General features: G+C 56.1%; 1 protein-coding gene across 1 annotated transcript in view; it reads right to left on the reverse strand.

The window, feature by feature from the left end:
- Window positions 1–7,987: 7,987 nt before the first annotated feature.
- Window positions 7,988–13,803, reverse strand: part of IGDCC3 (immunoglobulin superfamily DCC subclass member 3) — a 41,489-nt gene continuing 35,673 nt past the window's right edge. The window contains exons 7-15 of the mRNA XM_065941974.1: window positions 12,752–12,910; window positions 11,478–11,643; window positions 10,936–11,183; window positions 10,557–10,721; window positions 10,037–10,228; window positions 9,777–9,881; window positions 9,168–9,306; window positions 8,829–9,033; window positions 7,988–8,568 (exon numbers count right to left, since the gene is read on the reverse strand). Of these exons, the coding sequence (XP_065798046.1) occupies window positions 8,398–8,568; window positions 8,829–9,033; window positions 9,168–9,306; window positions 9,777–9,881; window positions 10,037–10,228; window positions 10,557–10,721; window positions 10,936–11,183; window positions 11,478–11,643; window positions 12,752–12,910 (1,550 nt within the window). The 3' untranslated portion in view covers window positions 7,988–8,397. The remainder of the gene's footprint in view (window positions 8,569–8,828; window positions 9,034–9,167; window positions 9,307–9,776; window positions 9,882–10,036; window positions 10,229–10,556; window positions 10,722–10,935; window positions 11,184–11,477; window positions 11,644–12,751; window positions 12,911–13,803) is intronic.

Here is a 13,803-nt window from a genome sequence, read left to right on the forward strand (position 1 = left end):
GATAAGTGGGACCTGTTCTGCCAGCACTCGGACCCTGTTCCATCATCTGGGAAAGCGGGGTTACCCTAGTGCTCTCCATGGGTGGCTGGGGAGGGCTGACTGAGCGCACAAAGGAGATGCCGGGGCTGGTGGGGAACTCACTTCAACCGGCAAAGAAAGCTTAATGGAAAGGAGGCTTCCGCTGAGTCAGGCTCTATGGGGCTCCCTTCCCTCTGTGTGGGAGAGGGCCTGCACCCCTTTGCTTCCCCTCTCCCACCCCACCCCTTTTCCCAGCCGACCCCAGAAAATGTGCTCCCAACAAGATGTATCAACCGCAGGGTGCAGCCTGGAAATGTAGCTTAGATCCCCTTTGTTGGTTTCCAGCAAATTAAAATTTATCTCTCAGGGAGGAAATGAGGGGGGCGGATTTTTTTTTTCTTCCTCCTTAATGGGCCCTGATGAAGGAAATGAATGCAGGGGAAGGGATCAGAAATACGATCCACCTCTTGCTGGCTCAGAAAGGTCTAGGGGCTCCCTGCACCCTCAGAGGGGGCAGCTGGGCACAGTGTGTTTTATTATATAATTAACCTTGACCCTTCTGGGTTCAAAGAGAGAGGTTAGTTGGAAATAAATCAATAGTCTGGTCTGGTCACTTCAAAGGCTTCAGGACCCGCTGGAAAATTCCATGTTGGTTCGGTGTGTAAATTGGAGTAGGGTGTGCAATTCTTTTTGAAAGGTTGTGGGGTAGTTAGGTCTAAAATTGAAATGAATTGTGTATCCGCTTCCTTTAATCAAGCAATCAGGAGTCTTTATTGTGTTTCTTGGTGGGGGCGGGGGGTGGGTGGGAAGGCCTGGGAGAAAATATAGTGTGACCTCTATGTGACCACTGGGCCCAGCTCTAGGACAATAAGCAACTCTCCAAGCTTAGGAAGCCCATCTCCTCACCAGCAGGGCTTGGCCCTGGCTTCCAACAGGTCTGGGGTTCTTGGAATCACTGAACCATCACCATCATAATACACAGCAATTTTTGAGTGCTTACTATGGGCCAGGTGCCAGAGATTTTCCAGTTGTTTTTTCATTTGAGTCTCATAACAACCCAATTAGATAAGTGCCATTATTATCTCTATTACAAATGAAGACATTGAGCTTCCGAGGGGCTAAAGAGCAGGTCCTGAGTCACTGTGAGGTTTTCAAAATCTGTTCCAATGTTATGGCTCAAGCGATGAAAAAAAAAGCCAAGGAAGGGTTGCAAATGACCCAAAAGTCTCCAGTCCCGGCATTCTTTTCCCCGAAGTTGCTGGCAGGTGGATGGAGCTGGTTTCTCTCCTAGTCTCCCTTGGCTTCATCTCAGGTTTGCCTTTCACCTCTCTTTCCTCCTTTCTCTTCGTCTTTTCTTTCCTCCTCCGTCCCTCTTTGTTTCCCAGGCGGCACAGCAGTAAAGAATCCGCCTGCCCATGCAGGAGACACAGGAGATGCGGGCTTGACCCCTGGGTTGATAAGATGCCCTGGAGAAGGAAATGGCAACCCACTCCAGTATTCTTCCTGCCTGGGAAATCCCATGGACAGAGGAGGCTGACGGGCCACAGTCCACGGGTTCGGATTGAGCAACTGAACACACACCCCCTCCCTCTTTGCTTTCCTGCTTCCTCTCCACAAGCGTTTATTAAGTATTTAGTGCTGCTCCATAGCAGCACCGGTGGGTCATAGAGAGATAAGAAACCATGCCTGTTCTTAGGAAGCTCACATCCTAAATTCTCCGAGCAGGCGTGAGCGGCACACGTCATGTGCATTTTATGCTACAGAAGGAAACAGTTCTGTGTGAGAGGATGTGGAGGGACAGCAGAGGCAGGAAAGGAGAGGATCAGGGAGGACTGGGAGGAGATCATGTTTGGAAGGATCTGGAAAGAAGAGATGGTTGAACAGTCCCCTTGCAGGCTGAAGGAACAGCGTGCAGAAGGGGCCTGGAGGCACCATGGCATGGCGTGTTCCGGAGAAACCAGAAGCCTAGCTTGGAGGACTGAAGTGGATGACAGGTAGAAAATTAGGCTCTGTTCTGAATAATAACAGTGAGCACAGTCCAGACTGCTTTACGTAACTGACTTCCTTACTGCTCACAACAACCTGTGAAGCCTGTGCTGTGCTTCTCCATAGTTTATAGAAGAGGAAGCGATGGCACCAGAGCTTAAGGGATGCCCACTGGGTCTCAGCCAGACAGTGGCTGAGTGGGGATTATACACTCGAGCCCGTGCTCTTAACCCCTGGGTGATACCGCGCCTTGTGAAGGAGGCTTGAGTGCCAGGCTAAAGGCCCTGGACTGCCCGGGGTCAGCGGGGAGCTCGGGAGGGTCCTCACTCAACCTGCATTAGCCGACATGCCCACCTCAACCCTCCTCTTCAGGGCCTCCCATCCCTGCACCTCTTCTCAACATTCAAAAAGAAAATCTTCATTTCAGTCCATTTAGACCACATCTCCCTTCAAGACTGCCCCCGCCATCTACAGGTAACCGTCAGCAACCGGCATGGCCTTCGCACAAGGAGGCCCAGGTTCAGGCCCCAGTTCTACCACCTCCCTTCTCTGGGCCTCGGTTTCCTTGTCTGTAAACTTGAGGATGACAGTAAGTCCAGCTCTGCTTGCTGCAAGGCTGTGAGAAGAGTCCAAGGAGGTGATCTAGAAACGCCCCCAGGAGTAATAACAGAGAACTTGTCTTATCAGCGGGGCACCAAGGACTCCGCAGCGCCCCTTTCCATTCCCCGAGGAAGTTCACGTAACGTTTTCCTCAAACACATCAACCGTGTAAAAACATATGTTCTAGAGGCCTAGCAGTCATTCATTTGTACATTTATTGAGCATCTATTAAGTGCCAGGTCTCCTGCAGCAAATGACAGCCTCCTGGCTGCTCCATGATCTTACCGTGTTCGTTGCTTACCCTTTGCCTTCAGCCTTGGGTATCCTTTCCCTCTCCTCCACTCGTCTTTGAAGTCTTCGTTAATTCCGGCCTGCAATGAATCATGTTTTCTTCTGCTTTCCCAGCTTGCCAGTGCCCATCCAAGCCAGTACCTGGATAAGTTGAAGTTATTTTAATTCAAACCCATACTGTCTGCTCACTGAGAGCTAGCTCTGTCTCTTCAGCGTGGGGCTAAGCTTAGCCATCAAGCCAGGGTTGACAGGCTCTTTCCTGTGACTGTAATCCTCGCCATCTCCACAGGGTGGCAGCAAACCCCTCCAGTCACAGCCTTTCTCCCTGGCGCTGAGACACTGCAGGCTGAGATGCTTCCTCCGGAGGCTCCCTCCTTTCCACAAAGGTGATGCCAGAAGCAGAGGTCCTCTCTTCTTTATCTCACTCACCCTAACTCACTTCGTTCTGCCCACTTTCTCTGTCTGTAACACTGAGATCATCTGAACACTTAAACTGAACTCTTCACTAATATGAATTCATTGGGTGCAGTCAGAATATACAAACCAATCTCCGTAATACTTCTTTGTGGGAGGGCATGGGTCTAGATGGCCCACTCCCTGACTCTAGCCTGAACTCAGTTCAAGACAGGTCCCTCATCGTTGGTTGCTCCCACTCTCGCATACCTGCTGCCAGCCCAGCTTCTCCCGACCCCTGCGGCCCCACACCTGTCCTGAGCGGGAGGCCTACTCTCCTCACTGCCTGCCCCCAGATCCGTGTTCCCACATCCCTAGCCCCCTTCTCCCCCAGGACCCAGGCTCCCCATCAACTGTAGCCAGACTAGGTTTAGTGCAAAGGGCTCCAGGTGTGACTCTCTGGCCTCCAGCCCGGCCCTGCCTCTAACTTCTCTGTGAACTTGAGCGATGCCTGCTCCTCCTGGTTCTCAGCTGTCTTGTCTCATGAAGCGGTCAGTGGTCTCTCCCAGCTTGGTCCTTCTGGGGACCACCATCCCTGGTGGGTGGGGATCTCAGGCTGGCACCAGCTCTCCTGGGCCCTCAGCCCTGGCTGCACTGAGGGAGCTGGCCGTGGCGAAGGCCCTTGCTAGGTGTTCACAGAGGCCTGGGCCTCCCTTCCTGTGACCTCAGGACTGGCCCTTCAAGACCGATCTTCACTAATCATAGGGATGATCCCTACAAACATGGCTTGACTAGGAGTCGGGAGCACTGCCTGTCTTCCTCCAGCCCCTCCCATCATACCCCAGAGCCTCCGAGAGGAGCCTTCCTGCTGCCCAGCCTCCCAGCTCCCACTTGTTCTCCACCCACCCCTCCTGGGTGGACCTATGGTCAAAGAGCCCCCCATCATCTCTGACTCCACTCGCATCCAACGGTGGAGTCTAACTCCCCTCCCTGGAATACAGCGGACTTAGTGACCTGCTTCTCAGGCATAGAACGTGGCAGTGATGCTGCGGGATGTCCAGGGCTAGGTTCTAAATTTCCTAGCAGTTTCCGTCTGGCTCCGGCTCTCAGGACGCTGATCTCTGGGTCCCAGCCACCAGGATGTGAGGCAGCCCAGGCATATGGAGAAGCCACATGTAGGCGCTGAGGCTGACAGCCAGCATCAGCCACCAGACGCGGGCAAGCCTTCAAATGATTCCAGCCCTGGGGCTTCAGGCTGCCACAGCTGATGCGCGGTGGAGCAGAGACAGCTCTCCACGCTGGGGCCCGGCCCAGCCTGCAGATGTGTGCGCAAAAGAAATGTCAGGGTGAACCTCTAACATGTGGGGTGGTTTGTTACAGAGCATTAGGTAAATGGAGCAAACTTAAGCCCTGGCTACTGCTGATTTCTGCTCAAACACGTGTGCATGTGTGTGTGTGTGTGTGTGTAGGTATTCGGCCAGAGGCCACTGGATCTCAGGACCTAGATTCCAGCTGGGCCACTCAGCTGAGAGCAATTTCTGCTAAACTTCCTAATTGGAACCCTGCTTCTCCCTTTACCTCAGTTCAAGGTTGTTAGAACAGATCCTTCCTTTATTTGCATGTGATTTGTGTGCAATTTGCATACATCTACATGAGTCATATTAGGTGGTTTTTAAAGGTTTCTGGGCCCCTCCCTGGGGGAGGTACTAGCATCTTGGACCCTTGGAGGGACAGGAGCACTGGAGGCTAAGTGGTCTGCTCTCCTATCCGTTCACACCTGCTCCTCCATGTGACCACCCATCACCTCCCCAGGTGGTCCTTGATGGCTGAAGTTGATGCAGAATTTCTGGGTTTGTGGAATTCTGTGTAAAGAAAGGCAAGGTATTATTTCTATATTTGGGCTTAGTTCTTTCCTCTGGGAAAATCAAGACAAGTCAACCACTTCTCCCCCAAGACCCATGATGGTACCATGGTAGCCTCAGGCTTCTCTCTCTCTCAGCTCAGCATCCACTGCACCATCACTGTCTGTGGCCTGACCTTGGCCCCAACCTTCCCTGCAGCCCTCTTCCATAAGTGCCAGGTCAAGGGCTTTCAGATGTTTCTTTTAGGAGCTCTACCCTGTTTTCTAATGAAAATCCCATGCAGAGCTCAACTTAGAAAACAAACAAAAGTCAAGCTGCTCTCGGTGTGAGTGGTCAAGGAGGCTCCCCCAGACCCTCTAGCCACAGCTGGAGAACTCAGCTTGCCAATCACTGTCCTTGTTTGTTCCTCTCAAAAGATGCCTCTGGGTATAGAACCCAGTCCTCCAGACTTGCAGAGTCTCCCAGGGGTGAGCCCTGGCTTTCCATTTCAGCAACAGAGGGGACATTGATAGTCTAAGCAGTTGCGTTTCACCATTGCCTCTTACTAAGCTTGAGGCCCACTGAGACCTCCAGATCTTCTTTTCTAATTTTTTGGTCTTGCTGTGCGGCACGTGGGATCCAGGGACTAAGGATCAAACCTGTACCCCTTGCATTGGAAGGCTGGCGTCTTAACCACTGGACCTCCAAGGAAGTCCTGAGACCTCCAGATCTTTGTCAGCACGATACTTTTAAGCCTAGTCTCTCTTGGCCTATTCTCAGACTCAGTAGCTTCAGGAGTCTGGACTGAAGAGAGGACAGGGAGGAACAGAGAGGTCTGGCCAAGGGTCTGGCTGTGTGTCCTGAAAAGACTCAGCCAGTCAGAGCCCGTCTCCTCAACTTTAGGATGGGAAGGAAGACAGTCCTTCCTCATAGACAAGGCCAAAAAAAAGCCCATAGCTGGGACTTCTCTGGTGGTCCAGGGGCTAAGACTCATGAGCTCCCAGTGCAGGGGGCCTGGGTTCGATCCCCGGTCAGGGAACTAGATCCCACGTACCACAACTAAAGATCTCACAGGCCACCATGAAGACTGAAGATCTCACATACCGCAACCAAGACCTGGGGTAGCCGAATTCATTAACTGATTATTGTTAACAGCACACAGCCCCGCCCAGCCGCTGGCTCAGTACTGGTGGTCTGTCCCCATTTGGTGGAAGGACTGGTCTCGGATCCCTTCCTGCCAGCTAGGGAGGCACGAGCCGCGGTCAGAATGCAAACTCTGGAACCAGGCCACTGGCCCGGATGCAAACTGATCTCGGCTGACCCTGCTGAGACTGGGCGTGTGGGGTATAAAAGGTTTCCTTCATCTCTCATCCTTTCTCGGTTTCATCACCTGTGAGAGGAGATGACGATCACGAGAACCCCCGGCCCCCCAGGGAGGCTGTGAGAACCTACATGACCTCCCGCCCGCGGAGAAGACCCGGCATGCAGACCCAGGGGTCCGCTGTTATCACCCTGGGCTCTGACCCTGTCGGGGCGCCTGGATCGCCCCGTCACCCAGCACTCCCACCCCTCCCCTAGGGCCTGACACAGGCACCCAAACAGTCAAGATTCACTTTGGCAACAGGACTTTTATTCAGTCAAAATGAGTGTGACAAACCCCAGACGGGCCAGAGGGCCCCAGCCGCCCTCCCGCATGTCCACCCTTCCCTAGAAGAGGGGGTTCCAGGAGGAAGGGGGTGTGGAGACGATGCTGCAGGGGCCAAGGGGCATCGCCTGGGAGGGCTGAGGCACCCTGGACAATGCCCTTCTCCAAACCCACATGGATGGGACTTCAGTCTTTCAGGAACACACCACCAAGTGTACTTCCTCCAGCTAATTCACTAAAGTTTGGGGTGGGGAGTCCCTAGAGGGTTGGGAGTCAGGGACTTTATGGTCTAATCTCATACTTAAGGAATACAGTTTTTTTTTTTCTTCCAAACAAAAGTTTTCTTTCTGCTATTTAAAAAAATGTTTGCGTGTAACCAAAAATACGTATTTGTTTCCTCTTCCTTTTTTCTCCATCTTTAACTAAGTCTTTCGAAGAACACAACAGAAAAGAAAAACAAGAAATCACAAGAACATAAATCCTTGAACACACCTCGTATAAAAATAGTTTCCGGCCGTATCTGCTGACAGTGGTTGTGCCACTGCCCAGGGGGGTGGGTCAGGCTGGCTGTCCCAGGGGACAGAGGGCTGGGGACCCCCCCAACATGCACACAGCCGGCACACACAGTACATTCCAGGGGCCAGTCTGCTCCAGCGGCTGTGGGTAGGACAGCGGGCAGGCGGGCCGCGGGCTGACGGCCCACCCTCCCAAGGCCCTGGTACAGAGGCTCCTTGGGGTCCCAGTCGAGGATGAGTTGGGTGAACGGGTCAAAATGGGAGTGGGCAGGCCGACGAGACGCAGCACCAGTAGGGGGCTGAGAAGCGGCTAGTCCGGAGCAACGATTTATACTCCCAGGAACAAATTTTCCTCTTATTTTTGGCTTTTTTTTTTTCTTCACATTTTCTTTGACCAATTCCATCTTTATTTCTGCAGGCCCCAAGAGGCCCACCCTTGGTGAGGAGCCAGGAGGGACAGTCCAGTGATACAACCCAGGCCTGAGAGCCAGCAAACTTCGAGGTAGACATTTTCTTTCACACCTGGAAATGGGGAAGTGCTTTTTTTTTTTCCTTTTTTCTTTTTTTTAAACTCTGGGCAATAATGTAGGGAGGGAGAAGGGGTGCCCCCTAAAGGGGCTTGAGGTAGGAGTGCATTCGGGGTTCTACTCCCCCGAGGACATTCATTCCGGCTGAGGTAGGTGCTGAAAGTCAAAACAGCAAAACTCCATCCTGAGAAAACAAGGTCGTGGAGGGTGACAGTGTCAGGCGCCCAGCCACAGCAGGGGCTTATTTTTGGAGTCTAATTCACCTTCTTCTCTCTTCTCTTTCTCTCTCACTCTTTTTTCTTTTTTAAGTTTGTTCTTTTTTTTAAAGGAAAACATTAGTTCAGTTCCAAGTCATGTGGGTACAAACAGAGCTGAAGGGGGCCCTTGGCGGGGCTCCTGCAGAAACCCCTCTGAGTCCTTGGAGGGGTTCTTGCCGAGGCTACTGTAGGTCTTGAGAATCAGAGGATCAGCCAGGACAGAAGCGCCTGGGAAGCCCCTACCTGAATCCCACATGACAGGAGAAATCTTGCCTTTGACCTGAGAATGGGGGGCTGCTCCCTGCAGAGCCGGCCGGACACCGGCTACGGCCCCGAGGGAGCTGGCTGGGCAGCCGGTCCTTCACTCGGGAGGCCAGGGCCTACGTCCTGGGGCAGCGGGGCCTCCGACGGCATCTCCTCCAGGAGGCTGAGCCCCCGAAGCGGCAGCATGGAGAGCTGGGTCACCTCACACAGGGCAGGGGCCTCGGGGTCCTGCTGGGGAAAGGGCGAGTCACACAGGCCTCAGCAAGGCGGGCCGGAGGCCCACGAGTCCCAAGTCAGAGGGTCAGGCGCTGGAATCCACTGCACTCAGGGGTGAAGTCTCCAGGCCTCCCTGCCTGACTTGGGGGCACAGAGAGACGCTCCGGTCATCAGGCTGGTCTTGTAGATTGGCAGAGGCCCGTGACCAAGGCCTACGGCCAAGGTAAGGAGGGCACAGCCTAAAGCAGGGGGCTGGCCCCCGCAGGGGCACTCACCGTGGGTCTGGGGAGAGGCTGCAGAGCCCCTGCTCGGGGGAACAGCTGCTCCAGCTCCTTCATGTCCACACGTTTCCCGTCTCGGCCCAGCGGGCCCCACTCTGCCCGTCCCGCCCCATTCGGTGCTAGGATGCCAGGGTCCCTCTGGCTCCGGGGGCCCTGAGGAGGGGAGAGCTGGTTTTCCACATCCTTGCACAAGAGGACCCTAGGGGATGAGCCCAGAGTTAGGAGGAGGGATGTGGGAGTGGCAAGAATACAAGGGTGGAGAGAGTGGGCCCCAAGCCGCCCCTCCGGTCGCCTGCTCCACACCTGCCCGTCCCACGCCGGCCCAGGACCCACCTGCCCCTTTGGCCAAATAAGAGGAAGAGGACACAGAAGATGATGCAGGTGACCCCGATGTGGATGCCGATGACGATGCCCGTGGTGGACGTCTGGTTGGTGGCCTCCTCCTTCCGACAGTCACATGGTGGGCTCAGGGCTGGGGGGCAGAAGCAGGGGCAGGTTGGGGGTTGTGGCTCCCAGACACCCAGCCTTCGTGGGTTACTTCTCCCGCAGCTGCTCCCACCCCCTAGTCCACATGGCGTTTGCCCTTGTCTCTGGGATCCCAGCCCAACCTTTTTGGTTCTTTTTACCAATGATTGAACACTAACCTGGTGCCAAATACTAGGAATAACACTTTACAGGGACCATTTCATCCTCCATACAATTCTACAAGGGTATTACTGTGTTTTATTAAGGAGACAATGGGGGCCCAGAGAGGTTAAGTAACTTACCCAAGGTCACGCAGCCCAGCATCAAACTCAGGTCTAGGCCTATGTTCTCCAGCTCTTCATGCACTGTTGGGCCCTCCTGCTTTCCCTGGATGCCTGCTCCCCCCACCCCCCACTCAGCTTCTGGTCTCCCTTCCTGAGGGCCAGTCTTTGGCCAGACCCCACACCCACGCCTCACCTGTCCTCTCAGCTGCTCCCCTCAGAGACAGGAAGCGGACCGTAGCATTGCCATCCCCATGCTGGTTGTAGGCGAGCAGCTTCACCTCGTACACTGCAGTGGGGTCTGGGGGGAAGGGCAGGCTGCTGAGGGACCGCCCCAGGCCCCACCAGGCAACCGTGTCCCCCGGGTGAACGGGAGAAGACCTCCAGGAACCGCCTGCTGGCACCAGGCGCCGCGCCCTGCCCAGCGCCCCCAGCCCCGGGCCACGTCCACCTCACCGAGCTGGCTGAGGTTGTAGGAGGAGACAGTTCCCGGGAGCAGGATGGGGCCAGTGAAGGCGGCCTTGCTTGCTGGGCGGTAGAACAGCTTGAAGCCGCCCTCGTGCTGGGCCAGCCGGGGCCAGGGCTCCCACAGCAGCTGCAGGGTGGAGCTGCCCAGGACCCGCGCAGACAGTGGCGGTGGGGCGGGGGCTGTGGGCGGAGAAGGGGGCCGAGGTGTGAGGGCCTGGTGGTCATCGAAGCTCTACCCTTCCACCTGCCACTGTGCCCCAGACCCCACTGCCCCCAGGAGCCCGGCTGGTCTGTGACTCTAACCCAAGCCCTCTGCTTACTCAAACAGCACCTCTGCAAGAATTATCAACAGAAAAGGACACCCCTTCTTCCAAGTAGACTCAGCCCCCTCTCAGCCCCAGGGCGAAGCACAACCTGGGGCTGGTTGTGCAGTGCACAACCTGAACAACAGTCTCCCGGGGGTTCTACCTAATCCCCTGGCGTTTTGTGCTCCACACCCAGACCTCACCTTCGCCTAGAGTGCTGGCCAGGGTGGGGGCGGAGGCTGAGCTGGCTCCCCGGGGCGTGTAGGCTTTGATGTAGAAGCTGTAGGCAGTGGAAGGCTCCAGGTCGCTCACCAGATGCTGGAAGGTGCTCTTGCTAACTGCTTCCTGGTACTCCAGCTCCGGCGGGTCTGGGGAGGCCAGGGCGGGGCAGGCAGTGAAGGGGCAGGAGAGAATCCCGCCCACACTGGGGAAACGAGGGCGGCCGCCGGGGGGCCGTCCAGAGGAGGAAGGGAAGGTGCCGGGTCAGGAGCGTCAGGACGCGCGGGGACAGAGGGGGCGAGAGCCAGGGAAGTAAGCGGAAGGGGCTGCAGGGGCAGCCTTGCCCTCCGGGGCCCCACCCACCGGCCGCCTTCCTGATGTGCAGGACGTAGCCGATGATCTCCCTGGTGTTCACCAGGGGCTCGGTCCAGGACACGCGGACCTCGGTGGACGACACGGGGACCGCCTGCACGTTGAGCGGGGGCCCGGGCAGCCCCTCGGCCCACAGCACGGTCAGCCTGGCGCTAGCTTGGGAGGAGCCGGCGCTGTTCTCGGCCACACACTGGTAAATGGCCTCATCTTCCGGGCCGATTCCAGAAATGGTCAGGGTGCTGCAGGGGGAGGGAGAGCCTCAGACCCCCTCCTCCTCCCGGAGTCTCCTCGGAGGTGGGCCACATCTTCCCATTTGAAAGATGGAGAAACTGAGCCCCTCCAGAAGACAACAGCAGGCTTGTCTGAGGTCTCCCAGCTAGTTAGGGGCAGACCTGGGACTCAAACGCAAGTCTCCAGACCCCCAATTTAGCATTCTTCCCCAGTAGGAGGTGCACGGCTTGCCTGGACCACTCATCGGAGACCCCCTTCCCCACCTCCCCAGGCCTCACCCCGCACACACGCCACGCACGTGCCTGTTGTTATTCTTGAGCCTGACGTGGCCTCCGGGCCCCAGCACCTGTCCATTCTTCAACCACGTCACGTGAGGAGGTGGCTCGCCCTGGGCTTGGCAGGTGAACATGGCTGTGGTTCCAACCGGCCTAGAGATGGACTGGGGGTGCTGGACAAACTCTGCCGGGGCTGGGGTCGGGGTCAGGGGGAGACGGAGGGGACACCTCTGAGTGAATAGATGAGGAGGGGGAGAGGGTGGGGCCGGAGACCTGTGACAGGGTGGGCCGGGAGCCGCCTCCAGTGGGGCCCACCCTTCGCCCTGGTCCAGCCTCCAGGAAATGGCAGCCCTCACCTCCCTCCGCCCCAGAGAGGACTCCATTTCAATGACTGTTTAAAAGACTGACATTTGTATCCGAAAGCAATCAAGCTGAGCTCCCTGTTCAGGAAATTGTTAAATAAATAAATGTGCTAATAGGTTTGGCTGCACCTTGAAGGCAGTAATGATGGGGAGATGGATGAGCCTTCAGTACTGGCTCCCCTCACCCCTGCATTCTGTTCCACTCTCCTCCAATCCCAAGCCTCGAGCTTCCATTAACACCCGAGAAATGAAATGCTCCATCACTTTCATTTGGACAGATTAACGGCACATGGAATGCTAAACAAACAGGCATTTAAGTTCCTAATTCCGCTCTCTCCCATCTCTCCAGGAGGGAACAATCACAGAACCCCCTCCCCCCGCCCCCGGCCCCCCAGCCCTGAGAATGGAACGCCAAGCCCAGTTCACAGAGACAGCTGAGTCCAGGGCAGGAGGATGGACAGAATGACCTGGTCAACTGCAGAGGGCCCGCACGCTTCAGGCGTGGAGCATGTGTGTGTGTTTTCGTGTGTGGAGGGAGCTGGGGGGTGAGAGTGTGAAATGAGAAACATGCTGAGAACGTGCGTGCAGGTGTGAGCGTGGAAGTGCCACATGTGTGAATGAGAACAGCATGTGATGGGAGGGGACCCGGGGAGGGGGGTGGCCCACGTCGGGCAGACCCGCTGAGATGACAAGGTGGAAACGCCTGGGGGGTGATGGCACCTGGAAGGACCGATGATCAAAGATGCCCTTCCCTTCCCCACACATACATTCCTGGGGCGGGGAGTGGAGAGAGAGCTGCTGTCTTTGGCCAGGCTGGGGCCCTGGAGAGGGGCAGGGGCAAGGTTAGGGTGAGGATAACAACGTGGGCAAGTATAAGGCCCTGGGCTGGGGCAGGACGGGGCAGGCGGCGGGGCGGTGTTGGGTGCGGGGAGTCCGTACCTTGCACCACCAGCCGGCCCTGGGCTGTTCTCCTCACCCGGGTGCCGGGCCTGTTGGCTGCGCAGACGTAGACCCCTGAGTGCTGTACGGTCACGTCTGAGATGATGAGGTTCCCTGTGCCCAGCACCTGGATGCCCTCCACCCCAATGGGGCGGCCATCTAAGGAGGAAGGGAGGGTCAGGGAGGGAGGTGTCCAGGAAGTCCCAACTTGACCACCACGAGTCCTCCAGGGAGCCCCTGTCTTCGCCTCTGACTCTTCTCTCCAAGCATCACGGCATGCTGGAGGGGCAAAGGCAGCACAGGAAACTCTTGCCCGGCGTAGGGAACTGGGTCCTAATCCTAGCATTGTCACTGCCTCTCTGGTGACCTTCAAGTCCCCTGCCCCTAGTTTCTCAAACAGGAAAGTAAGGTCTTACGTGGTGGACATTTCCCTGCCTGATTTGTCTCTCCTCAGCCAAGCTCCTTGATCAAATGTCCATTCTGCTCCTTGACTATCCCAACGCCCATTAATATCAAGGCTCTGACAAGTCCTGCAGCCAAGGCATCTGGTTAACTCTGTTTCCCAAACTTGCTAGACCACCAAGCCATTCCTTCCCCTTGCAGATCACGCTTTGGGAAATGCTCTACCAGATGGTCTTTACCGGGCCTATGGGCTCCTCCTAATGGTGAGGCCTCTCTTTTCAGCCTCTCCCAGGCCCTGGGCTCTCCCCCCACCCAGGATCAGATTAGCACAGTCAGAATGCAGGAGACAGCTCCCCATTCAGCCTCTGAAGTGGTGAAATCTACTCCATTATCCTGCCTGCTGCCCCCTCCTTCCCCATCACTCAGCTGCTACAATGTAATGCAGTCTCCTTCTGAATGCGACCCCACCCCGTCCCCTCCAGACTTTCCTTCCCCCCGTGACCTCTCCACTCAGACAATGTGGGCCCATCTGCACCCTTTCATTTCTCTCCTTCAGCTGCCTGGGGATTTAGGCTGGGGATTGAGGGGACCAGGCTAGAGATTTGGGGGCCCAGAGAGAGGCTGTGACAAGCAGCTGAGATTTTGAGGGG

This window comes from Muntiacus reevesi, chromosome 7 (genome assembly GCF_963930625.1).
Source record: "Muntiacus reevesi chromosome 7, mMunRee1.1, whole genome shotgun sequence".
Classification (NCBI taxonomy): Eukaryota; Metazoa; Chordata; class Mammalia; order Artiodactyla; family Cervidae; genus Muntiacus; species Muntiacus reevesi.